Source organism: Schistocerca gregaria, chromosome 8 (genome assembly GCF_023897955.1).
Source record: "Schistocerca gregaria isolate iqSchGreg1 chromosome 8, iqSchGreg1.2, whole genome shotgun sequence".
Lineage (NCBI taxonomy): Eukaryota > Metazoa > Arthropoda > Insecta > Orthoptera > Acrididae > Schistocerca > Schistocerca gregaria.
This window is the reverse complement of record NC_064927.1, coordinates 195320885-195348852: the sequence shown is the minus strand read 5'-3', so window position 1 is coordinate 195348852 and position 27968 is coordinate 195320885. Positions and strand designations below refer to the sequence as shown.

At 44.4% G+C, this 27968-nt stretch overlaps 1 protein-coding gene across 2 annotated transcripts in view; it reads left to right on the top strand.

Annotated features, from left to right (window-relative positions):
* The window catches only part of LOC126284535 (uncharacterized), a 374399-nt gene that overhangs the window by 228495 nt on the left and 117936 nt on the right, over positions 1-27968 (top strand). For both annotated transcript variants that reach the window (XM_049983534.1, XM_049983532.1), the window contains exon 6: positions 19685-19763. In XM_049983534.1, the coding sequence (XP_049839491.1) occupies positions 19685-19763 (79 nt within the window). The remainder of the gene's footprint in view (positions 1-19684; positions 19764-27968) is intronic.

Here is a 27968-nt window from a genome sequence, read left to right as displayed (position 1 = left end):
AGGGAACGATCTATTGACACGTAATCAGCATGGCTTCAGAAAACATCGCTCTTGTGCAACGCAGCTAGCTCTTTATTCGCACGAAGTAATGGCCGCTATCGACAGGGGATCTCAAGTTGATTCCGTATTTCTAGATTTCCGGAAAGCTTTTGACACCGTTCCTCACAAGCGACTTCTAATCAAGCTGCGGAGCTATGGGGTATCGTCTCAGTTGTGCGACTGGATTCGTGATTTCCTGTCAGGAAGGTCGCAGTTCGTAGTAATAGACGGCAAATCATCGAGTAAAACTGAAGTGATATCAGGTGTTCCCCAGGGAAGCGTCCTGGGACCTCTACTGTTCCTGATCTATATAAATGACCTGGGTGACAATCTGAGCAGTTCTCTTAGGTTGTTCGCAGATGATGCTGTAATTTACCGTCTAGTAAGGTCATCCGAAGACCAGTATCAGCTGCAAAGCGATTTAGAAAAGATTGCTGTATGGTGTGTCAGGTGGCAGTTGACGCTAAATAACCAAAAGTGTGAGATGATCCACATGAGTTCCAAAAGAAATCCGTTGGAATTCGATTACTCGATAAATAGTACAATTCTCAAGGCTGTCAATTCAACTAAGTACCTGGGTGTTAAAATTACAAACAACTTCAGTTGGAAGGACCACATAGATAATATTGTCGGGAAGGCGAGCCAAAGGTTGCGTTTCATTGGCAGGACACTTAGAAGATGCAACAAGTCCACTAAAGAGACAGCTTACACTACACTCGTTCGTCCTCTGTTAGAATATTGCTGCGCGGTGTGGGATCCTTACCAGGTGGGATTGACGGAGGACATCGAGAGGGTGCAAAGAAGGGCAGCTCGTTTTGTATTATCGCGTTATAGGGGAGAGAGTGTGGCAGATATGATACACGAGTTGGGATGGAAGTCATTACAGCATAGACGTTTTTCGTCGCGGCGAGACCTTTTTACGAAATTTCAGTCACCAACTTTCTCTTCCGAATGCGAAAATATTTTGTTGAGCCCAACCTACATAGGTAGGAATGATCATCAAAATAAAATAAGAGAAATCAGAGCTCGAACAGAAAGGTTTAGGTGTTCGTTTTTCCCGCTCGCTGTTCGGGAGTGGAATAGTAGAGAGATAGTATGATTGTGGTTCGATGAACCCTCTGCCAAGCACTTAAATGTGAATTGCAGAGTAGTCATGTAGATGTCATGTAGATGGTTGACAAGAACGTAGTTTTCCATTCCATGGTTCATTGCACCATATCTGTTCGAGCATCAGCACCCGTCTTTCAAATAGAGTTACCGGACACCGGACAACCCAACTCATCGCTTTATATATATACATATAACTGGGCATCTCAACTGTAACGTTTTTCTTTGAAAGACGTTGTTTTCTCTCGGAACTCTATGGTGCTAGTTCATACGGTAAATAAAATTAATCTTTACGACCTATACAATACGTATGATTTCTCCGAACCAATTACAGCTGTAGACTGAAAATCTTCTTGTTCCATATTCTAGAAATTAATATATTTAGAACATATCTAGAAATTAATTATCTATAAATTAATATTTAGAAATTAATATTTTGTATCATTTTTTGTAGGCTTGAGCGTAATGTGGGGCAGAAATATCTGGAGGTACTACAGTGTCTATAAAGGCATCGTGACTGCCACATTTAGGACACGGTAATCAATGAAGACACACGCTCCCCCGGATAACTGTGCTTGCCTACTTGTGTTTGCGGTAGCAGCCGATGGTATCTGCTGTGTCATTAGCGTAGACGATGAGGTGTAGCGGTTTCTACACTCGCCCTACCACGTACTAGGCGAGCATCGGGGAAGCAATATAGTGTCGTGTAACACTGAAGGCTGGTATTTCATCAGAGACCGCATCGTTCATTAGATAACTTGACAACGGTGATCCACAGCGCTAAGGGGCGTCGTGTTGGCTGTAAAAATAGAAATTATCGGGGCTCTCTGATAAATACAGGGTGTCTCAAAACGAATATCCAGGTTTTCGGGTTTCGTAGCATTTGTTACAGTCAACTTACAATTGTAAAAATACATCCGATGAAGGAGCAACTGAAACGGTTTCCCTTACATGTGTTCAGTGTGAGCACCAATCATCACATTACATACATCGAGTCCATAGGCGAGATCTTCTCAAACCATGATCAGTGTGTCTGGAGTAACTGTTGCAAAAACTGCTTCAGTCCGGTTTCTTAAGTCGGGTAGATCAACTGGCAGCGGAGGTGCATACACATCATGCTTTGTGAACCACCAAAGGTAAAATGGCATGCCGTCCGATCGGCTGAACTAGCTCTGTCATCCGGACAATCCGCCGGTCGGGTACAACGTCAGCTAACCAATCTGGGTTGTGCTGGTGCGCTGGCACACCATCTTGCTGCCAAATAAAGATCTGTGGATCAGTTTTTTCCAGTTGAGGACAGAGCCGTAGTTCTAACAAATCAAGGTAACAAGCACCAGATACACTTGCTTTACAGATAAGGAAAGGCCCATAAACTTTACGCCGCGATATGGCACAAAAACACACGTGATTTAGAAGAGTCTCGTTCTAACTGTACCATACCGTGGGGACTTGCTGACCCACAGAAGAGCACATTAAGTGTGTTCACATTTCCATTTAGGTGAAGTGTCGATTCATATTTCGTTTTGGTACTTGTCGACTCGATATCTGTTGTGTGATGAACACTCATAATAAAAAGTGTTTGTGTTGCTCTTTTATTTGGCGTATTATCTACAATTGTAACTTGAATGTAATAAGTACGACAAAGACTTAAAATCCGGATACTCATTTTGAAATGCCCTGTATGAGAGATCATCGAATTACTCTTTTGTCCTGCAATGGAGATCGCTTTGTTTTGAAACTTCTTGGCAGACTGAAGCTCTGCGCCGAACCGGATATCGAACCGGATGATTTATCATGGAACGAGTCACGACCAAGCCTCTCAACTGTACTTTTGCTGACACCTCTCTACGACCTTCCAAACGTCAAAGAAGCTCTGTTGTGTTCCCCGGTGGAAGTAGCACTCGTGTAAGAACGGACAAGGTGGAGATATGTCTTAGGCATGGCCTATTGTTTGGGTACAGAATGAACCTTTTACTCTGCGTCGGAGGTTGGGAAGCCAGGGGAGTCCTGTTACTGGCAGAAGTGTTGAGTTGCTCATGGATAGCTCGTCGGCCAAGTTTTGCAGGCAGATTGGAATTTTCCCTCTGACACTAAATAAAATGCGTTTTCCTAGATTGTCGGCGATTTGACATTTTTTCTCACCAAAGTCACAGCTCACGCGTACATGAGGGTCTTGAGTTTCTGTCGTTCAAACATTGGTCTCCGCCAGCGCACAATTATCTGCGTGTTATTCTCGAGACAGTATATTTTTATGAGGTGGTACCCTTGAGCTCGTACAAACGTCGCCTCTAGCTGCTAATCAAATTCCTTATTGAACAACCACTTTCCGTCGATGTACCTTCATCTGGATCTTAAAAGCATATTTACCTTCATATTAGGCGAATACAAATTGATTGTTGTCAAATAATAAAAGTATGAAATTGTCAATGAAAATAATAGTGTTGCCATTCTTAATATACATTGTCCATTCACATTAATGTGACCGTCTGCCAGAAAGCTGAAAATTTACGTTCTGCAAACAGGAAGATAGCCATTGAGGTTCTGGAAGGTAGCGGCAGGGGTGTGGAGATATGCAGACTCCAATGGCGTGGCCAGCTGCTCTATGTTTCTCGGTTGAATATCCATGGTGCAAGCTGTCCGGTCGAGGTGATTCTACAGATTTGCGATTGGATTTAAACCCGAGCATTATAATAACCTTGGGAGTACGCTAAACTCATCCTGGTGCTCTTTAAACCGCGCACATACACTGCAAGCTGTGCGACACGTTGCATTGTCTTGCTGGTAGATGCTGTCGCGCTGAGGAAAAACGAAGTGCATTTAGGCCTGGACATGGTCCCCAAGAATAAATGCATACTTTTGATGATACAGTGTATCTCCCAGAATAACGAGTTCACCCAGAGAATGCAACGAAAACATTTCCCAGATCATAACATGCCCTCCTACGGTCTGGATCGTTGCAGGATTTTTGCTTCCAATCCGATGGAGCATAAAACGTGATTCTACTGAATGGACGTCCAGTTGCGATATTGGAGTGAAATTCCAGCCTTCGTCGCCGATGAACAACAGTCAATATTCGTGCATGAACCAGGCCGCCGCTGTGGAGCCCCATAGACAGCACCGTTGGCTGATCCGTCATTGACGAGGCATTGTTGGTAGCCCCTTGGTTCAACTGGACGGCCAGTTTCTCAACAGTTGCACCTGTGTTCGCACATACACCAGCCGTCGTTCACTTCTGTCTTAATGGCCTGTGGTGCACCTCAGTTTCCTTGGTGCTGGTTTTGGACGGAGTCTTTTTGCCGTGCACGATATACTTTAACTGTGGCAACACGCGAAAAGTTTTAAACTTAGCAGTTTCGGAAATGCATCGACCCTTGCCCTGACAGCGAATGATCATGCCCTTTTGGGAATCAGATAAATCGCTCCGTTCCCGCATTACAATGACTGCACTGTTTTCCGCGTGCCCCCCTCCCCTGACAGGCTTTATGAACCCTTCAGTGCTAGTGCGTCCACAGACCCGCCAGAGCAGCCGAGAGCGCTACCGTGCTGCTTGCTGGACTCGGGTAGGCACGCCGGCCCCTGATCGAATCTGCCCAGCGGACTAATTACACAAGGGTTAGTGTGCTGGCCAACCTGGATGTGATTTTTAGGCGGTTTTCCACATCCCACTAGATGAATACAGGGCTGGTCCCCACGTTATGTCTCAGATACACGACTCGCAGACATTTGAAACACGTTCGTACTATTCCATGGATTACACTAGACGCCGACAGTTGAGGTACACACATTCTATCCTGGGGGGGGGGGGGGGGCAAAGGGTAGCGACAGGAAGGGCATCCTGTCACCCCTTAAAATTAACACGCCAAATCCGGTTAACCATAAGAGCAGATCCCGCTAGTCGGGATTAATGCTTGGAAAAAGAGTGCTAGTGCTTCCACATGCCATCTGTAAGTGTTCGTTGCGCATTGACGTCGAATATAGACAGTGATCAGATTACTGTGTCTGTAAAGCGTAAATTACGTCGTTATTATATAATCTGTGCTAGGCAGTGCACTCTTTCATGTTAAATCAGCAATCGGCATTAATATTGTAAACGGATGCCGTTTTATATTACGATATGACGACTGTTTTATTTTCAGTGACAGATTCATGGTGTCATTATGATGCCAATGACTTTATGTTCGCCTAACATGATACTGTAAATGCTTTTAAAAGCATGATGAAGGTCTGTCGACCGAAAGTGATTGTTAAATAAATAATTTTATCATCACCTCGAGGCTGTAGTCACGACTTTTTTCAGACTATCGAGACAGGTTAAGAATTGTAAATTGTGATGATGTGTTCTGATTCAAACTAGTAAGACAATCGCCTCACGGGACAAGCAAAACCTTGTAAGAATTACAAGGAAAATAGCTTTAAAATGCAGAGTGTTTTGAAAATATTATGAGAATACGACGGACACAAAAACATCGCTTGGCGTAAAATTGGAGCCTTTTTATGGAAGTTTTAAAAGAATATGTGGTATAGCGTTAGATTTCTAGTCTTGATTGTATTATATATAAAGCGTGGTCACACAAAAATCTGATCAAATCACTTTCATCTGCAACACATTTCGACAACTTATTCATTTGATATAAATATCACGCGTTCGTCTACTTGTAACACACCTGAAATTTTCTGTGACAGTTGTAGCAATTCTGCTGTTTAATTTCCCTAATTTACGTCTAAAACCTGTTTAAACAATATGTCATCACAGGGAATAGAAAATGTTCTGCAAGAAGAAATAAAATCAGTTTGTTATTTATTTATAAAATGAATATTCTTGCCGACACAGAACGTACAGTGGCATTCTTACCATCTGTTTTTTAATACTTGCATAATGTAAAAGACTTTAAGGACTTGTTGACAACGGTTAAGCTTTTTAAGGTTTGCATCTACATTTGACAACTTTGTAGTTTATTGTAATTCAAAACAATGGCAGATATTAGTAAAAAATAAGAAATATTGCCCACGAAAGCCAATGTTGCTGGGTTGACTTCCGGTCCTTCTGCCAGGAAGTTTATCGCCGAGCGATGCGAAACGGGTGGTAAACTAGTTCACGTAAAGTCTTCCAATCAGCTGTTGAATAAGAAATTATTTAGATGGTACGCTTTTAGATTATAGTGTAGGTGGCCATTTCACTTTGTTGCTCAGTGCTTTGGCGACTGATCTAGTTGTACAGTTACTGTGAGTGGTGACCTAAGAAATCCCATGCACTAGATAGTCGGCCGGAGTGTACACTGAAGAGAATCAGTCATTATAGGGAAACCTCAGAAAACAACTTGATAGGGAGGAGTCTGAGGGGAGCCTCATCAGCGTCAAGATCAGTGGCAGTTGAGCTGCAGTATAAGAGTGACGTACTGAACAGATGGTAGCTTAGTTGGAAGGTAGCTCTAGGCAACGGAATGACGTCATTTAGCAATAACTGGGAAAAGGTAAACATGAATTATCAGACAGGTATTTGAGTCCCGCCCTAATGAATACTAGTCTCTCCATATTTATACGCTGAAAATCACTACAAATTGAAGAAGATAATACTTTTTGTCGCATTGTACGTTAAGCGTTCCTCGTCGTTTCTCTCACGGATGGAACTAGTGAGAAGTGGTCGCTGTGAGCTTGCGTGTCTTAAGCTTAATGGACTGAGTTGAGATACGATATGGCGGAACGGTGGAGGGGGGAGGGGGCGGCGTGGGAGCGTGGGAGGAAGGAGAAAACAGGCGTTCTTGAAATTCCCAGTCGAGATATATGGTGTTTTTCCTCGACAACTTAATGGCTGACAGGAACAAAGTACCATCCGATTTAGAGTTTGGTTCAGATGGCTCTGAGCTCTATGGGACTTAACATCTGAGGTCAGCAGTCCCCTAGAACTTAGAACTACTTAAACCTAACTAACCTAAGGACATTACACACATCCATGCCCGAGGCAGGATTCGAACCTGCGACCGTAGCAGACGCGCGATTCTGGACTGAAGCGCCTAGAGCCGCTCGCCCACCGCGGCTGGCAATTAGAGTTTGCTTCTAGAAAGTTTACCTTTAGTAAATGTCAGTTTTGAGCAAGCACGTGGAGCTTAGAGAAATATCTTCGTTTATTCTTTCTTTTTCATGCAAAAATTCAACACGCAACAAGGCTTCTACCTCTAAACATACAAGACACTGCACGAGCTATTATTGGAACAATTAATAGTTTATTCTCACTTTCCAAATCTCTGTTATATAAATGGGCAAAGTTTTTATCGAAGTATTATTCTTCCTTACAACTGCATTTCTTTAATTTTATTCACAAAGTCTACTCTTGAAACAAACTGGGTATTATTAATGAAAGTCAGGAAACACGTCGCTCTTTTACACATCAGTTTCCAGGTATATGTCATAATCGAAATCGTCACTGTTAGACACAGAAGTGACTTCAGTTTCTGCTTTGAGAGTTCTGTAGAACATTTAGAAACAGCAGGTATAAATTTCATGAGCGTTATAATATCGTGTTTCGACTTTTTAATTGACCTGCTGTGACAGGTTGTTTCATCGGGAGGCTAGTACCGCACAGCACAGGACATTTCCCTTTGTTTCCAAACCATTTTCTTTTTCCTTCTGTAGCCATGCCACTGAAGAAAAGTTTCACATACATTACCCATTCACGGCTGTAAAATCGAAACTTCGAATCCTATCTAGGGGCACGCTTCTTTTGTTAAAATTTTATTTAGTGCAGTCAAACACTTTAAATCCTCAGCTTTCATTTCGATGACTTTACAGTTTTTTATTCTGCTCTGCCCTAAAGGCATGTGTGTAAACTACTTTTGTTCTCCTTATTAACTTTGTTATACCTAAATCTACATCACATGGAAGGAGTGCAGAGTCTGCCACAAGAAACTTACATTGAATTTCCTCGAACCAGCTGCAATTGCTTGTCTATAGAGAGAGTCCCAATACTGTCAAATTCTTATTTATCTTATTCATGTTACAACATTGATTAGTGTCAATAAGTTTCTTCACAGGCATCAAAGAGGAAATATACTCCTCTTAGCCGCTGCACAAAATTTTACTCTTCATCCAGTCTTGCACAGATATGTATTAATTCCAATTCTGTTAGTTCATCTCCTCCTTCCTCCTATCTCCCCTCCGCCTCGCTCTCTCTATCCATCCCCTCCCCCTCTCTCTGTCCTCCTCTTTCCTTCCTCTGTCCATGTCTTCTTCCACCCTCTCTTCCCCAATCTCTTCTTTTTCACTTTCTCTGTTCATTTCCCACTCCCCCTGTCTCTGTGCATTTCTTCTGTCACCATATCTGTGTCCATCTCCTCCTTCTCCCTTCGCCATGCAGTTTCGTTTTCATGATGCAGATCATTGTTTTTTATGTCATCGCCCCTAAACTATATGTCGTACCGTGGTATAATTTGTAGGTGTATTTAGCGGTATATGTAGATATTATCTGCAAAATGTATTGCGAACAGAAATAGTAGCAAACAAGTAATACATTTACACAATGCGGCAATTTTGCACGCATCTCAGCGTTTATGACGTCATATCTCCTGATCAATGTGTAATATAACGGTATAAGTTTGAAGGTACATTCAGTAGTATATGTGAGTCCTGTCTGAAAAATGAGTCGCGAATACAGATAGTAGTAAAGAAGTAATAAATTAAAGCGTTATGCCTGATGCGGTAGCTTTACTCCTTGAACAGCGAAAACGTAGTAAGTGTAAACGTATTTCCTCTTATCATTTTCTGAGATTGTTAGCGAGTAAAAGTAAGTTACAGGTTTGAAATTATGTTTAAAGTCTGTTACAAATTGCTAAGCGCTCTCATTCTCAAATACTGGATGAATAAAATCTGGGTTCGCGCAACATGAGGTACATTTCTTTTTCAACTTCACACCCACCCTTTTGGTAGGTGATATGTGTACCAAGGTTGACTGAAAGCGGAGATGTGTAACATACATAGGTACATTTTTATAATGTGTATGGATTTGTTTCAATCATATACGCTACATTTTCTCTTATTCGCTTTGTTCCCACTGGCAGCTGCACTAGTTATGTGAGTCTGAACACCTAGTGCAAGAAACATACTCCACCTGCTAGCGAAAAACGTAAGCTGCCTTTTTCCGCCAGAGCAATCCTGATACGTGTTCTGAGTTGGAATGGGCCAATTTTCCAACCAAGCTCGTGAAAATTCTAATCGCGCACTTCAAAACAAACTTCTGCTGCAACTTAGCGGAGAAATATATAAGCATGTTGTTCTGCAAACTGACGACAGATGGAATCTAAACTCGTGCAGTGTACGTTGGTCATTTTCGATAGTTGTTTGGGAGATGGGGCAAGGTTAGATTTTAGCGTCCCGTCGATGGCGGTAGAATCTGTTTTCGATTGGGTTCGGCCGCCTCTTCCACTGAGCCATTCATATTTGAGCTTGTTAGGATCATCAAGCTTGTGAACAGTGACACTGCTCTTCTTTCTTTACTCTCGATGGCTACTGTTATTCGGAACAGAAGCGAATCCCGTCTGTTTGAAAAGAAGTTCAATTTGAGTCGTACAAGTGTATCGTAACCATGCGTCATAGAAAAATTGCAGCAATAAATCGAAGCGTATTATCTACTGCCCAACGTTTGATTCCCATGCATTATTACTTCCTGACAGCTGGTCGATATGAAAGATTCTAATAATTATCCCAGGGAAGACAAATGTCATTGGAAAAAAACTTCGGAAGGGGTCGTCCATCCACGGAGGATGTAGGTTACAAAATCTTGCTTCGATCAATACTGGAATATTGCTCGTGAGTTTGGGATCTGTACCATATAGGATTGTTAAAGGAAACGGAGGCGATACAAAGAAGAGGAGTGTGCTTCGTGACAGGTTCATTTAGTAAGCGCGAAAGCGTCACAGTGATGCTCAGGGGACTCCAGTGGCAGACGTTGCACGAGAGGAGTTGCGCATACGGTGTGATCAAATGTCCCGAAAACGTCCGTTCCTAGGAGACACAACCAATATGTTGCCACGTATATCTCGCGAAAAGACTATGAAGTCAAAATTAGAGAGACTGAAGCTCGCGCGGAGGTTTACAAACAATTGTTTTTCCCGCGAATCATTTGTGACTGGAACAGGAAAGGGAGAAAGTGATAGCGATACACAAGGTACCTTCCGCCACGCGCCGAGTATGGATGCTTGGGGAGTAGAGACGTAAAATTTATTTATACATCTTGTGATGTGCATAGTTTTATCTTATTTTCATTTTGAGCGCTGCGAATTTCTGTCAGGTCTAACGAAGTATTACTAATAATCTTTATCAGGGAATAGCGGCTCATCAATAACTCTGTCATCTACGGAGATGGGATCTACAATTATCCGCTGCGACATTAACATATAATATGAAGAATAACTGCCGTGATCTACTGTCTACATCTACATTTATACTCCGCAAGCCACCCAAAGGTGTGTGGCGGAGGGCACTTTACGTGCCACTGTCATTACCTCACTTTCCTGTTCCAGTCGCGTAAGGTTCGCGGGTAGAACGACTGCCGGAAAGCCTCCGTGCCCGCTCGAATCTCTCTAATTTTACATTCGTGATCTCCTCGGGAGGTATAAGTAGGGGAAAGCAATATATTCGATACCTCATCCAGAAAAGCACCCTCTCGAAACCTGGACAGCAAGCTACACCGCGATGCAGAGCGCCTCTCTTGCAGAGTCTGCCACTTGAGTTAGCTAAACATCTCCGTAACGCTATCACGCTTACCAAATAACCCTGAGACGACATGCGCCGCTCCTCTTTGGATCTTCTCTATCTCCTCTGTCAACCCGACCTGGTACGGATCCCACACTGATGAGTAATATTCAAGTATAGGTCCGACGAGTGTATTGTAAGCCACCTCCTTTGTTGATGGACTACATTTTCTAAGGACTCTCCCAGTGAATCTCAACCTGGCACAAGCCTTACCAACAATTAATTTTATCATTCCACTTCAAATCGTTCCGTACGCATACTCCCAGATATTTTACAGAAGTAACTGCTACCAGTGTTTGTTCCGCTATAATATAATCGTACAATAAAGGATCCTTCTTTCTATGTATTCGCAATACATTACACTTGTCTATGTTAAGGGTCAGTTGCCACTCCCTGCACCAAGTGGCTATCCGCTTCAGATCTTCCTGCATTTCCTGGCCCACACAAGAAATTACCTGTGAGTTTGTGTATGGCTCTTCGTCCAAGATACTATGCTGCATTCTGCCTATTAGGAAGTTTTAAATACTCTCAAACTTGGCTTGCTATCACATCCAGCCAAAGCTCACCAGGAAATGTGTTAGTCACTTCCTGTACCGATCGCTTCTGGGCGCTACAGAAGGTATAGAACCGGTGCCAGACGGGAAATGGCGTGTGTATGGAATCAGCGCAGTAATTCGGATCGACGTGGGTACGTGACAGAATGGTAGAAAAGGATCTGTCGTGTTCGCATTTCTTCATGATCACACTGAGAATGAAGTTGCCAGATTTGTTGGTGGACTAAAGTGAACTCTTCAGGGAGTATGCAAGGAATGGTATACCGCTCGCATCACCTTAACACGGAGCAACAACAATGTTTACCTCACTTGATAGATAAATGTTCCCATTGTGATGTAGGCGGGCATAGAAATTGGCACTTAATACATTGTGTAAAGTCCTTAGTAAATTTTGGAAAGTCTTGATCGCATTACATAATCATCAGACCATATCTGTTCTAAAAAGAAAGAGAAGGAAATACGAAATAAAAGCCACAGAAGAATTATAAGCACAATGACCAACCTTTGCATCAATACTTTCAAGACGACGTTGGCAACTAATACAGCGCATAAATGACTATAGCAAAATGTAATCACCAGGAGGTTATACACTGAATCGTTTATGTATTATGTAATCTGAAAACAACGGGGAAACATACAGGTACAGTATTAAAAAGTTTATGTTATATACAGAATAAAAATAATGTAACAAAATATACAGATTTCATGTGGATTCTTTGCTGATACAGTTGTTAAAAATGGAGCTGGTATTGCCAATTCGAGTCGACAATAATCTTTGCTTTATTCCGTCGTGACAGAGGATTTTACGTTTGTTAATCATTACGAGAGCGTGGTAGAACGTAATGCCTCCGATTTTTTAATGTGAAAACTCTTAAATCTTTTTAAATTAAACAATCGTTATTAACTTTTCACATTTTTATTCTTCATGTCTACATGTTTCCAGCCCATTGCCGCTAGGGGACACCGAATTGTAGCGTGTAACATGCTTGCGTACAACGGAACCATGTCAGTGCATTAGGAACAGCGTGCTGTAATCGAATTTAGAATTCCATGAGTTCGTCCACACATGGGGTACACTCTAATTCAACATGGCAGCCCCAGACCACACGAGCAATGCGACATCTGCAACAATTCGCTGTGATCGATCACCCTTCATACAATTTCAACTTCATCCTATCTGATTTTTATCTCTTTCCAATACTTAAAGAACACCTTCGAGGGCTTCACTCTGACAGCGAGCCGGCCGCGGTGGTCTCGCGGTTCTAGGCGCTCAGTCCGGAACCGCGTGACTGCTACGGTTGCAGGTTCGAATCCTGCCTCGGGCATGGATGTGTGTGATGTCCTTAGGTTAGTTAGGTTTAAGTAGTTCTAAGTTCTAGGGGACTGATGACCACGGATGTTAAGTCCCATAGTGCTCAGAGCCATTTGAACCATCTGACAGCAAGAAGGACAAAAACTCTACAGCGACGGTATCAACAAACTTGTCTGTCATTGGTAGAAATGTTTTCATCGTCGGAAAGACTATTTTGAGAAGTAATTACAAAGATTTGTTTTATTTAAAAAGGTTATATGAGTTTTCAGACATAAAATTCCAAGACATCACTTTTCAGCATTCCTTAGTAGTAACCTGCAACGCTTTGATCTTGTACTATGTTGCGGTCATTTACAGATTGACGTTAGGCTGGTGTATTAGAAATGACGTCATTCGTCCTGCACTGTATGTGCGTCGACGTAGACGCTGTACTTCCTATGATACTTTTTTTTTTTTACTTTTAGTTTTCACTTTGACACAATCTTATCACTACTCAGTCATTACTGCTGGTGTTAAGTTCATTTTATTTGCTGATCTTATGGACGACATGGCAGCATGACTTACTGGCTATGCTTGGGCCTGATACACAACATTTCCTGCTGAAAGTCCGGTTCAGCATAGCATCACGTTAACTATTCTATCACAGCATGGGTGGCAGCTTAACAAGCCGTCTTTCAGTTTACTCGTTTTAACGTATGACACACTATATGCGTTTAAGGTGTTTTACACTGATCACCAAGAACCTTATGAACACCTACCTGCTATTGCAGGTGCACTATCTGATTTAAAGTATCTGGGCACGTGGCTGAAAATTACTTACAAGTTCGTGGCGACCTCCATTGGTAATGCTGGAATTCAATGAGGTGTTGGCCCACGCTTAGCCTTGATGGCAACTTCACCCTCGGTGGCATACGTTCAGTCAGGTTCTAGATCTTGGGAAATGGCAGTCCATTCTTCACGGAGTGCTGCACTGAGGAGAGGTATCGATGTCGGTCGGTGAGGCCTGGCACGAACTTGGCGTTCCAAAACATCCCAAAGGTGTTTTATAGGATTCAGGTCAGGACTCTATGCAGGCCAGTCCATTACAGCGATGTTATTGTCATGTAACCACTCCGCCACAGGCTGTGCATTATGGTGCTCGATCGCGTTGAAAGATGCAATCGCCATCCCCGAATTGTTCTTCAACTATTGGAAGCAAGAATGTGCTTAAAAAACCAATGTAGGCCTGTGCTGTGATAGTGCCACGCAAAACAACAAGGGGTGCAAGCCCCCTCCATGAAAAACACGACCACACCGTGACATCACTACCTCCGAATTTTACTGTTGACATTACACGCCCTGGCAGACGACGTTCAGCGGGCATTCGCCATACCCACATCCTGCCATCATATCGCCACATTGTGTGCCGCGATTCGTCACTCCACACAAGGTTTTTCCACTGTTCAATCGTCCGATGTTTATGATCGTTACACCAAGCGAAGCATCGTTTGGCATTTACCGGAGTGACGTGTGGCTTATGAGCAGTCGCTCGACCATAAAATCCAAGGTTTCTCACCTCCCGCCTAACTGTCGTAGTACTCGCAGTGGACCCTGATGCCGTTTGGAATTGCTGTAAATGGTCTGGATAGATGTCTGCCGATTACACATTACGAACCTCTTCAACTGTCGGCGGTCTCTGTGTTTGGTGAACAGTGTGACACATTTGTACTCTGCCTGCCATTGAAGTCTGATGTTAGTCCTGCCAGCCTACAGCGGCCGTGATCTATGATGAGGGGCGGCCGCCCAACCCCACGACGTCTGGGCGTGGTTTCAACTTGGTTTTGCCACGTGTTGAAGACCCTCACCACAGTTTCCGAAATGCTCGTGCAGCACCTCCTGCCATCCCAGTCTAGCCTCGGCCATATTCTGATTGTTGGCCTTCCCTATTCTGCACACGGGCAGCACGCTTCTGATACAACATGCACGGTGCGCGTGTCTGACTATCAGCCATTCCTCGCCAGGTGACGCTGCTGTCGCTTGGACGGCTTTATATCGATAGTAGGTCATAATGATCTGGCTGATCGGTGTATGTTTCTTTAATTTTTCCTCTTTGTGCTCTGTGATATAAATAAAATCCCAATATATGATAGTTTTGCTACATTATAATTGGCATTCAAAACTATTTTATTGTGATGCCTACATTATAATTTGTATGAAGTCATGTCACAACCTACACTAATATTGTAATTATTTGTCATTAACATAACCTCCAGCATCAACAAGATTGTCCATTTCATTGTTGCTGGTAACCATACGTTCTCTTTGATTTTTATCTTCATGAGTATACTTTGGACATTCCCATGTTTTAAGAAGACAACAACTATCTTCATAGGGCTGCATGCCTGGTTTGATGAACACTCAAGCATCCTGTCACATCTCGACTGATCAGTTAAATTACTCAATCTTAATCCCACATAAAAGGTCTGGGGTTACCAGAAAGAGCAGGTGAAACTGTGGGCTCTCGGTTATGCTGTGTAGCATGCCTTTAAGATGCTGCAGGTCCAATACCTGGTGACTCACATGGAGGGATGACACAACTTAAAGAGGAACATTTTCGCACAGTCCGTAATATCTTATTAAATAAAAATTACTATGAGTGGCTCAGTTAGACATGAAAGTATAGGTACCACATCACAATGTAGAACAACATCTCAATGTAGAACAACGCAATTTCAGGAATACATTTATCTAGGTACTATATTCAAATGATTAACACTGCAAGATCACAAGTTAATCTAAACGTGAGAGAAGTCATTGCAAACGTGAACTGCTGGTACATTAATTACCAGTGTAACAGCCACAATATTGAATGCAAGCATGCAAACGTGCATGCATTGTGTTGTACAGGTGCCGGTTGTCAGTTTGTGGGATGCAGTTCCATGCCTGTTGTACTTGGTCAGTCAGTACATGGACGTTTAATGCTGTTAGTGGATCACCCTGGAGATGTCGTCCAATGACGTCCCACACGTGCTCGACTGGAGACAATTCTCATGACTGAGCAGGCCAAGGCGACAGGTCAGTACTCTGCGGAGCACGTTGTGTTACAAAAGCTGTATGCGGGCGAGCATTATGCTGTTGGAAAACAACCCCTGGAATGCTGTTAAGAAACATCACCACAACAGGTCGAATCGACAGACAGGCAACAAGTTTGCAGTCAGGTTGGTGGGATAACCACGAGAGTGCTCCTGCTACCATATGAAATCGCACTCCAGACGGTAACTGCACATGTGGCTCCACTGTGTCTAGCAGGCAGATACGTTAGTTGCAGGCCCCAACTGCCCTCCTTCAAATCAAAGCACGGCCGTCACTGGCACTGAGACGGGACGAGCTTTCACTGGAAAACATAACAGACCTGCACCATGCCCCCCAATGGTCTCTCGCTTGACACCACTGAAGTTGCAAATGGCGGTGCTTTGTGGACAGTGGAATGCACGAAACACGGCATCTGGCAGGGAGCTGGTCTTGAAGCAGCCGCTTTGCAACAGTTCGTTGTGACACTTTGATGCAACCTGGTGCTCAGATTGCTGCTGCAGCTGCAGTACGATGTGCCAGATGCTTTGCCGAACACAATGCTCTTTCCTCTCGGTAGCGCCATGTGGCCATGCGGAGCCCGATGTTCTTCCGACTGTACATCCTCGTGATCACCACAGTCAGCAGAGTGCTGTACTGTGGCTGCATTCCTGCCAAATCTTTGTGCAATACCGCAGAAAGTGCATCGTGCTTCTCGCACCTCAATTACGCAACCTTGTTCAGATGCAGTGAGCTGTTGCTAATCGCTTCTTTCTCGCCTTAAAGGCATTCTTGACTAACATCATCATGTTCAATCCCAAAGCTAACTAACTCCCACTACCTTTACAGCGTGTATTTAAAGCAAATCTGATTTGCATCCTCATAGCGGCGCTACCAGGGTCAGTCTTAAGTGACTGGCATGAAACGTGTAGATGTAGAAACAGACCTACCAACTATCGTTTTGCCTCACAACTCCTTCTTGATGCTGAGATTTTTTTTCTACCAGTGCATATTCTTCAGCATTCCTGAAGCAAACGTACTCTTTGATGATCGTGCATCAAGTGATGTTTTCGACTTCGATACAGCAAGTGTGTTCTGACTTTCACTATCCAAAACCGGACTGGTTCTGCTAGCGTAGGAATCTCGCCAGTCAACAGCAGCAGACTTTGTGAGTTGTGACCAATAATAATTTAATAAACACGCTCAATATGTTCCTTCTCTCACAGTTTCGTCATGGTTAACCAATATGGTGTTCCGTGGGAATTAAATACCCAACTCAGGCCAACCACAAGCTTTGCACATAGGCACACGTGGGAAATCGTGCCTTGTACCAAAATAATTACTGTGAGCCAATCATAGGTCCCTTTACTCCTGCATGCCATGACTGCAACCAATAGCCAGTCCCATGATCTCAAGCTCTGAGTTTAACCTGGGTTTCAGACCTATCTTAGCAGAAAGGATTTCTTCTAGCATCTCGCACAATGCAGTTTTGTGGAATGTAGGCCACACTATTACATGTTTCCTGCGTGGACACAGGACATTTCAACTTTCCTGTTCTATAGCTGCTCAGGGGCGGCTTTTAGTGCCGAATAAGTTTATGACACTCCGTTACTTTTAACTTAACACCCTTATCGAAAGCGAGCTACAGAAAGCCCCACAGGCTGCAGACTAGAAGAAGTAATTAGCAGCGCAATCATTGGCCGCAGAGAATACTGTGTGCAGTCTTTATATACCGTTAATGGACCGATTATGCTGGCTATTGCTATGTACATGTTATACACACCAAAAATGTTTTGCATCACCCCAGTTCCCAGAACTGCTGAAGATAGACGTTGACTGTGGATATTGTATCACAGACGCAGTCCCTTTGACTAATCAGAGGCGTCACTAAACCCGCCCAAAGATGTAACCAACCATGTATGAGCAGCGCCTATTAGACGGAAGGGCCCAACAGCTGATCATTTCCAGTCATTCCACTAGGAAGGAGGTACACGGCACATGTGGTCTGTAGTTCAACTATGCCTAGACGGCCAATACCGCGGTTCGATCGCGTCCGCATTGTTACTTTGTGCCAGAAAGAGCTCCCAACAAGGGAAGTGTCCAGGCGTCTCAGAGTGAATCAAACCGATGTTGTTCGAACATGGAGAAGATACAAGGAGACATAAATTGTCGATGACATGCCTCGCTCAGGCCGCCCATGGGCTACTACTGCAATGGATGACCGCAACCTACGGGTTATGGCTCGGAGGAACCTTGACAGCAACGCCACCATGTTGAATAATGCCTTTCGTGCAGCCACAGTACGTCGTGTTACGACTCAAACTCTGCGCATTAGGCTGCATGATGCGCAACTTCACTCCCGACGTCAGTGGCGAGGTCCATCGTTGCAACCACGACACAATGCAGCGCGGAACAGATGGGCCCAACAACATGCCGAATGGATCACCGATGAGTGTCGCATATGCCTTCAAGCAGACAGTCGACGGAGACGCGTTTGGAGGCAACCTGGTCAGGCTGAACGCCTTAAAGACACTGTCCAGCGAGTGCAGCTAGGTGGAGGTTCACTGCTGTTTTGATGTGGCATTATGTGGGACCGACGTACGGCGCTGGTGATCATGGAAGAAGCCGTAACGGCTGCAGGATAAGTGAATGCCATCCTCCGACAGTCAGTGGAACCATACCGGCAGCATATTGGCGAGGCATTCGTCCTCATGGACGACAATTCGCGCACCCACGTGCACATCTTGTGAATAACTTCCTTCAGGACAACGACATCACTGGACTAGAGTGGCCAGCATGTTCTCTAGACATGAACCCTATCGAACATACCTGGGATAGATGGAAACGGGCTGTTCATGGATGACGTGACCCACCAACCACTCTGAGGGATCTATGCCGAATCGCCGTTGAGGAGTGGGATAATCTGGACCAAAGTGCCTTGATGAACTTGTAGATAGTATGCTACGACGGGGACAGGCATGCATCAATGCAAGAGAACGTGTTACCGGGTATTAGAGATACCGGTGTGTACAGCAATCTGGACCACCACATCTGAAGGTCTCGCTCTATGGTGGTACAACATGCAATGTGTGGTTTTCATCGGCGATAAAAAGGGCGTAAATGATGTTTATGTTGATCTCTATCCCAGTTTTCTGCACAGCTTCCGGAACTCTCGGAACCGAGGTGATGCAAGACCTTTTTTGATGTGTGTTTTATAGAAATTGCTTCCATGACAGTTTGCGCCTAAAATGGCATGTAAGAAAATGAAGTAGTCAACATCACCACAGTTAGGTAGCTGTTTGGTCATAGTCATCAACGAGTGACTTCAGCTGGTTATGGCATACCTCAAAAAACTTGTTGACTTTTTTCTTCGCTGATTTGAGGCCATTGTGATGGCTAGAGGCCCTGTTACATGGTATTAGACTGATGTCCGATTTTTGTCTGGTGTGTTTACTTTTCCCTATATGGCATCCATGGAGTGCTAGGATAAAAGATTTTGTAAAGTCTAGAGACACGAAATTCACTGGCTGTCTTCATCCATGACATAGATAATATCGCATGTGAACTATGTAAGGTGTGTTGGTGTGTCTCAGATTGTAAAGGTGTTTTTAGAATTATGCTAGTTGCCACGGAGAAGGCATTTTTCATGTAGGCTGTGTTGATTGTTGAAGAATGCTGTTGCAGATACATGCAAGCGATAAAGAAATAGCAGCTCTACATACCTGTTGACTATTGTGCTATTGGGCACGTAGTAGATGTTCTTTTAAAGTTTATACGAGGTTGGAACGAATTAGTACAAATGTTTAGTTTAAGCACTTTCATTCAGATTCTTTATCCGTTCGGCAGAGTGATTAATGTGTTGCTGTCTTTGCTGTTGCAGCATTCATTGTGCAGTATTCCTTCCTGGCGGCGTTCTTCTGGCTCAACGTCATGTGTCTGGACATTTCCTGGGCCTTCAGGTGAGTAAAGACGATCTAAACGAACTGTACTCCTCACCTATGGCGTATTGAATTTCTTTTTGAATCCGTGGAACTTTTGGATGCTAACTAAACACTGTTAATATAGTTGAACGAATATTTCGCGGACATTTCAGGATATTTCGGATATACTTAGGATTTCTTTGCAGTTAAACGCTACAATTACATACCCACAATTCTCTTTCGTTAAAAAATGATAACGATTAGTTTAGCTGACGTTCGGTGTAAGGAAAAAAATCCTCAGAAAGAAAGAATAACATTCTAGAAGTGCTTAAGCGCTCATTTTCTCCTTATGTAAGAAGGTAAACGTCACGATAGTTCGAATACTGACCTTGCGACTGGTCACGCATGAAATGTGGAACCCAGCATAATTGAAAAGGGGTACTACGTTTCTCAAGGGCCTACTTGAGGAAAATTGCCTCTAATTGCTAACGCCGATCGTCTTTCAAATTATTCCCCGACACTGATGATAAAATGTTGAAGTCCAAGTTTCTAGAAGTGAAGTTCATTTTTGGGAGTTCTAATGAGTTGCTTTGTACTTCATACTCGACATGCTTCTAGTTTTAACAATAATAATACCGCTGCAATTGAGAACTTCCGGGATAGGTGCTTTTTATGGATAGAATTTGTTATTAATTTTATTCTTGTAAAGCGCAGTTTGAGGATGTTCAGTTACCAAATGACAAAACAATATTACAACTTTCTTGGCGACTTTTGTTTTTTGGGAATCGGCCATGGTCCAGGGCATGTTTCAGTGTCTCCTAATGCTGGTGACAGCATGAGAGGTTATAAAGACTAAAATAGTGGTTTCAAACTAAAGATATCTCAGCAACTCACACTGTTAATATATATCTGTAAAACTGTCGGTTCGTAGCACACTCTGCGGTGTTGTATGACTCCATGATAACTGTTTGAACAACTCATTCGCACATGCCAGCTAGCGGGAACGTCGGGATCTAACAACATTAAGTGTGAATATGGGTGTGAATAAAAGATATACTGCTTTCAGCGCTGTGTTGAACATTTCTATTAGTCATTTACCAAGTTAAAAAAATTAAAATGCTGTTATAATCTATCCACTAACAGATGAAATCTCATGTTAAAGTTTTAACATAGTGAGACAGTTAGTACAGTTAGAAGTCGCTCAGGGGCCGCAGATACCCAGACTATATTCATACTTTGATGCGGGGAAAACCAGCTTATGCTTAAAATGGAGCGCAAATTACCCACTTTATACACATCCAGTGTTTGATAATGAGAACACTCAGAGACTTCCAACAAACTTTAAACATAATTAGAATCTTTTCTTAACTTTTGTTCGCTTCCATGCTTAACGTCAGCTATAAGGAGAGTTCAAAGAGTTTCCATTTGAGGATGTTGCTGCAGCGTATATACATTGCAGCCCGACTCCGATGCAGATATATAAACACCGACATGTAGTGTGGCCTCCGGACGGCAACCTTCTGATCGTCCCCTATATTTAATATTTTAAGTTATTTGTAAAGTAATCAAAGTCTAAAGCTGTTTTACGCATGGGAATTGGATTCTTTATAGAATCTGGGGTTTTCTGGAATAAGGTATGAAACGAGTGATGCCAATTTGCACGCAGATCATCCGCTATTTTAACGATAGTCGCAGTATGCAGTGTTCAGAATGGATAAGATAAACATGTACACGTGGTTCCAAGACAATACGTTGTAACAGGAAGAACATTAAGCCCCAGTCATAGAAATCAACGTGTTCTTTCCTCACCTCCTCCTTCCCGCCGTCCTGAACCTACAACCCCCCTTCCCCCCCCCCCCTCTCTCTCTCTCTCTCTCTCTCTCTCTCTCTCTCTCTCTCTCTCTCTCTCTCTTTGTTTCTCTCTTTCTTGTTTCAGAAGCACGCACAGATTACCCACACGCGCGCGCACACACACACACACACACACACACACACACACAACCACACGCGCGCGCGCGCACAGACACACACACACACACACAGAGAGAGAGAGAGAGAGAGAGAGAGAGAGAGAGAGAGAGAGAGCGGTAGATAGCCAGGATGCGTATCGTCTCCAAAACAGGTTATAAGATTAATATCAAATAACAGATCATAGGAAATGGAGAAAACCCGAATTAGGTGGTGCTGGAGGAGTGAGATAAGGTAAGAGGACTCAAATATCAGTGTTGCTTTTTAGGCAGGAAAATACGCGATGACAAAACAACTAACGAAGATATGAAATGCAGACTAATGTGAAGTCGTAATGGCATTGTTGGTATGGAGGACCCAAAGGGCAGATTCAGGCCGGCCAGGGAGGCTGACCGGTTCTAAGCGCTGCAGTCTGGAACCGCGGGCCGCTACGGTCGCAGGTTCGAATCCTGCCTCGGGCATGTATATGTGTGATGTCCTTAGGTTAGTTAGGTTTAAGTAGTTCTAAGTTCTAGGGGATTGATGACCTCAGCAGTTAAGTTCCATGGCGCTCAGAGCCATTTTGAGCAGATTCAGCAGCCTAACTAGAAATGTTATTTATGGCATTCTTAGACAATGACACCTTTCCTTCGCAAATTGTGAGAGTACTGTTATAAGCGTATATGTTAAGTGTAGATGACTGTTATGGATGCGTATAGTGTGGTGTCATGTTTGCGTCGTATGATGATGGCTGGCGCCCGGCACACCCCTTCCTTCTCTCGAGTAGCACGAACGGTGATGTCGAGCTTGAAGTCCACATCCGGCACCATCAACACTGTCACATGCCCTCACTTCACGAGAAAGAGCGCAGTGGCCGGCACACTGCACTCGTCTTCGGGAGTACAAATGTTCAAATACGTATCTGACTGTACAGATTTAATTTTTCTCTAGGTCACTCCGGGCAAATGCCAGGATGGTTCCTTTGGAAGGATACGGTTGATTTCCTTCAAACAGTCCGTGCTTGTGCTACGTGTCTAATGACCTCGATGTTGACGGGACGTTAAACCCTAACGTTTCTTTGTTTTCACTTTTTGAGACACTCTGTAAAGGTTGTGAGTATAATGTATGACATTGGCGCAAAAATTGGTGATCAGGTACTTTTCGACATCAGCTCTTGTCTCCTTTGCTGCAGAGACAAATGGAAAACAGTCAACAGCACGTGGCATACACAGGCAGTTAACCCTTCCAAGTACTGGCCACGCCCAGCGTTGCTTAGCTTCTGTGATCTGACGTGACCCGGTGTTTTCAGCGAGGCAAGCTCGTTGGCTAATGCAGACAATAGCACAATAAATCTTCCTGAAGAAAGAAAAAAAAAGGAATTAATACATGGACGATAAGTCGTAAAGGCAAGAACTGCATAGATGCTTCTGAAGTACGTCATTACAAAATAATGATGAATGCGGGTAACTAATGAAGAAGCACTGCATCGAAATGAAGAGAAATGAGATTTGTCGCATAACTTGGCCAAAACAAAGCATCGGTTAATATACCGCACCCTGACACATCAAGGAGCAGCAAATTTCCCAACATAGGGAAATGGGGAAGTAAGGTAACGGTAGAATGTGTGGCGCTAGGAGGTGGAGTGGGGGGTGGGGGGGGGGGGGGAGGAGATGGCTCCCTCGTCTCGGCAGCATTTTAGCCGCGGGAACATCTGTGGTACTAATTTTCACAATAGGCTAGTTAAACTTGGAGACATCATGGACGGACAGGAACGAACAAAATTGCCGGCAACTTTTCGAGATTTAACTGGAGACTTCTATAGGGCCGGAGTGTAGTGCTCTACCAGCTAGACGACCACGGCTGTAAAGTGTGGTAGGTGGGGGGGAGGGGGGGGGGGGCAAATGAGGAGAGGGACGAACGGCGAAAACATGGTAGAGGAACATCACGGGGTGTATACAGTCAGTAGGTTCAGTTGGACGTAGTCACGAGTGGTAAAGAGTACTCGGACTGCGACACTGTTCCTTCCTTACACAGGGCGTTCCAGTAGGAATGTTCAATATTCAAGGAGATAACGGGAATGAACATTTGCATCAAAAACGTCATATTGATGTATGCCCTACTCCACACAGTTTGGAAGATAGAAGACATTTAACGTACGATACATTGTTATTTATTTTCTGTCTTATTCAATACATTTCATATTGACACATGTACACATGTACAACTGTTATTAAACATTGCAACATGCGTTTTGCGAAGTATCAGTCGAAGAATGCGTACTTTTGCCACATTCACCTCAAAGCAGTATCAATCCTGGTAGTAGGACTACGCTGCACCGTTTCAACAGCGTGTTGCTGTTCCTACACAAGTTGTTGAACTAAAATGGGGCCTTGGAAGAATACCTGTTTCAAGGAAGGTGCTGAAAACTCAGGTCAACCAGGAATTCGACGTGGTGCGAAGCACCGCCGATATTCGTCTACGGTAGCAGGACCACTGCCATCGCAGCAAAAGATAAACCATACCTGCTTGTTCTACATTAGTGTGGATGTGTGGCACTTCAGCTAGAGCGTGTACAAACACAGTTAACTGATGCTTCTCTGTGATACTTTCTCAATCCTTCGCACTACTCCACTCACAACACACCGTGGGAGATAGTACGTTCAACGGGCTAGTTTACAGGCAGAAAGACATCCCGAACAAAGGGGCTAAAAACAAAGAGATAGGTCAGAGAGGATGGGTGGATAGGGCACATACGTGTAAGCCACTAACCCAACAACAAATGTACATTAAATGTTCTCTATCTTGCAAACCATTCGGAATATGGCACAAATCCATATGAAATTTTTTCTTCAGATCACATACCTGAATACTGACAAGTCCATCTAGGACACCTCCTGTAGGAAGTGAGACCATATATTCCAAATCCCACAACTTGAGAAACAATGTGTATTGCTAAAGGGCTGACCGGTCATCCTCTATAAGTTACAGGTTGCTTGTCTCCTAGCGGAAACAAAAAAAAAAGATTTTTTGTACTTCTTATAATTATTAAAAGTGTAAAACCCTAGCATACTGTGCACATTAAGAGATATACACAAACGTCTTGCACTTAACACAGAAGCTGTGAACATTTGACGTAGAGAATCTCATGACGCGCAAATTACCCAGACTCTTTTATCTACACTCCTGGAAATGGAAAAAAGAACACATTGACACCGGTGTGTCAGACCCACCATACTTGCTCCGGACACTGCGAGAGGGCTGTACAAACAATGATCACACGCACGGCACAGCGGACACACCAGGAACCGCGGTGTTGGCCGTCGAATGGCGCTAGCTGCGCAGCATTTGTGCACCGCCGCCGTCAGTGTCAGCCAGTTTGCCGTGGCATACGGAGCTCCATCGCAGTCTTTAACACTGCTAGCATGCCGCGACAGCGTGGACGTGAACCGTATGTGCAGCTGACGGACTTTGAGCGAGGGCGTATAGTGGGCATGCGGGAGGCCGGGTGGACGTACCGCCGAATTGCTCAACACGTGGGGCGTGAGGTCTCCACAGTACATCGATGTTGTCGCCAGTGGTCGGCGGAAGGTGCACGTGCCCGTCGACCTGGGACCGGACCGCAGAGACCCACTGATGCACGCCAAGACCGTAGGATCGTACGCAGTGCCGTACGGGACCGCACCGCCACTTCCCAGCAAATTAGGGACACTGTTGCTCCTGGGGTATCGGCGAGGACCATTCGCAACCGTCTCCATGAAGCTGGGCTACGGTCCCGCACACCGTTAGGCCGTATTCCGCTCACGCCCCAACATCGTGCAGCCCGCCTCCAGTGGTGTCGCGACAGGCGTGAATGGAGGGACGAATGGAGACGTGTCGTCTTCAGCGATGAGAGTCGCTTTTGCCTTGGTGCCAATGATGGTCGTATGCGTGTTTGGCGCCGTGCAGGTGAGCGCCACAATAAGGACTGCATACGACCGAGGCACACAGGGCCAACACCCGGCATCATGGTGTGGGGAGCGATCTCCTACACTGGCCGTACACCTCTGGTGATCGTCGAGGGGACACTGAATAGTGCCCGGTACATCCAAACCGTCATCGAACCCATCGTTCTACCGTTCCTAGACCGGCAAGGGAACTTGCTGTTCCAACAGCACAATGCACGTCTGCATGTATCCCGTGCCACCCAACGTGCTCTAGAAGGTGGAAGTCAACTACCCTGGCCAGCAAGATCTCCGGATCTGTCCCCCATTGAGCATGTTTGGGACTGGATGAAGCGTCGTCTCACGCGGTCTGCACGTCCAGCACGAACGCTGGTCCAACTGAGGCGCCAGGTGGAAATGGCATGGCAAGCTGTTCCACAGGACTACATCCAGCATCTCTACGATCGTCTCCATGGGAGCCTGCATTGCTGCGAAAGGTGGATATACACTGTACTAGTGCCGACATTGTGCATGCTCTGTTGCCTGTGTCTATGTGCCTGTGGTTCTGTCAGTGTGATCATGTGATGTATGTGACCCCAGGAATTTGTCAATAAAGTTTCCCCTTCCTGGGACAATGAATTCACGGTGTTCTTATTTCAATTTCCAGGAGTGTAGTATTTGAGAATGAGAGTACGTAACAACTTCGAACAAACTTCATTTCGAAACGTATTCTCGATGACACCTCGCACAAAAAATGAAAGGAAATAAGATTATCACTTACTTTTTTATGATCAAGCCTAAAATAAGCAGTCTGACCTAACGCACAATTTTCCAAAAAAATCTTGAATGAACATGTGTCGAGGTTATCACCTCTTCGATTTAGTAGGTTTGTTTTTAACTGTTTCATTAAACTGTGGGTCAACAATCCTGATCTAATAAAACCAACATACACTACGTGATCAAAAGCATCCGGACACCTGGCTGAAAATGACTTACAAGTTCGTGGCGCCCTCCTTCGGTAATGTTGGAATTCAACATGACGTTGGCCCACTCTTAGCCTTGATGACAGCTTCCACCCTCGCAGGTATACGATGAATCAGCTGCTGGAAGGTTTCTGAGGGAATGGCAGCCCATTCTTCACGGATTGCTGCACTGAGGAGAGGTATCTATGTCGTTTGGTGAGGCCTGGCACGGAGTCGGTGTTCCAAAACATCCCAAAGGTGTTCTACAGGATTCAGGTCAGGACTGTGTGCAGGCCAGTCCATTACAGGGATGTTATTGTCGTGTAACCACTCCGTCACAGGCCGTCCATTATGAACAGATGCTTGATTGTGTTGGAAGATGCAATCGCCATCTCCGAATTGTTCATCAGTGGGAAGCAAGAAGGTGCTTAAAACATCAATGTAGGCCTGTGCTGTGATAGCGCCACGCAAAACAGAAAGGGGTACAAGCTCCCTCCATGGAAAACATAGCACCATCGCCTAAGAATTTTACTGATGGCACTACACACGCTGGCAGACGACGTTCACAGGGCATTCGCCCTCAGCCTGCCATCAGATCGCCATATTGTGTACCGTTATTGGTCAATCTACACAATGTTTTTCCACTGCTCAATTGTCCAATGTTTACGCTCCTTACACCAAGCGAGGCGTCGTTTGGCACTTACCGGCGTGGTTTGTGGATTATGAGCAGCCGCTCGACCATGAAATCCACGTTTTCTCACCTCCCGCCTAACTGTCATGATTCCTGTAGTGGATGCTGATGCAGCTTGGAATTCCTGTGTGATGGCCTGGATAGATGTCTGCCTATTACACATAACGACCTTCTTCAACTGTCGGCGGTCTCTGTCAGTCATCAGACGAGGTCGGCCCGTACGCTTTTGTTCTGTGCGTGTCCCTTCACGTTTCCTCTTCACTATCACATCGGAAACAGTGGACCTAGGGAAGGTTAGGAGTGTGGAAATCTCGCGTACAGACGTATGACACAAGTGAAACCCAATCACCTGACCACGTTCGTGAGTTCCGCGGACCGCCCCATTCTGCTCTCTCACGATGTCTAATGACTACTGAGGTCGCTGATATGGAGCACCTGGCGGCAGGTGGCAATAGAATGCACCTAATACGAAAAAAAGAATGTTTTGTGGATGTCAGGATACTTTTGATCACATAGTGTAATTATGGTTTGGCAACATCAGCTATTTAGGTTTTACATGCTTAACGCCAGGTATTTAACACGTAAACGCATTTGTAAAATGATCAGACGTTACAACCCGTTTCGCACATGAGAGTTCGATTATTAAAAGGTACGCTCGTGGTGTTGATGGTGGGGAGTTTACGGGCGAATCATAAACGTGATGATGAAGCGAAGAAGTATGGAG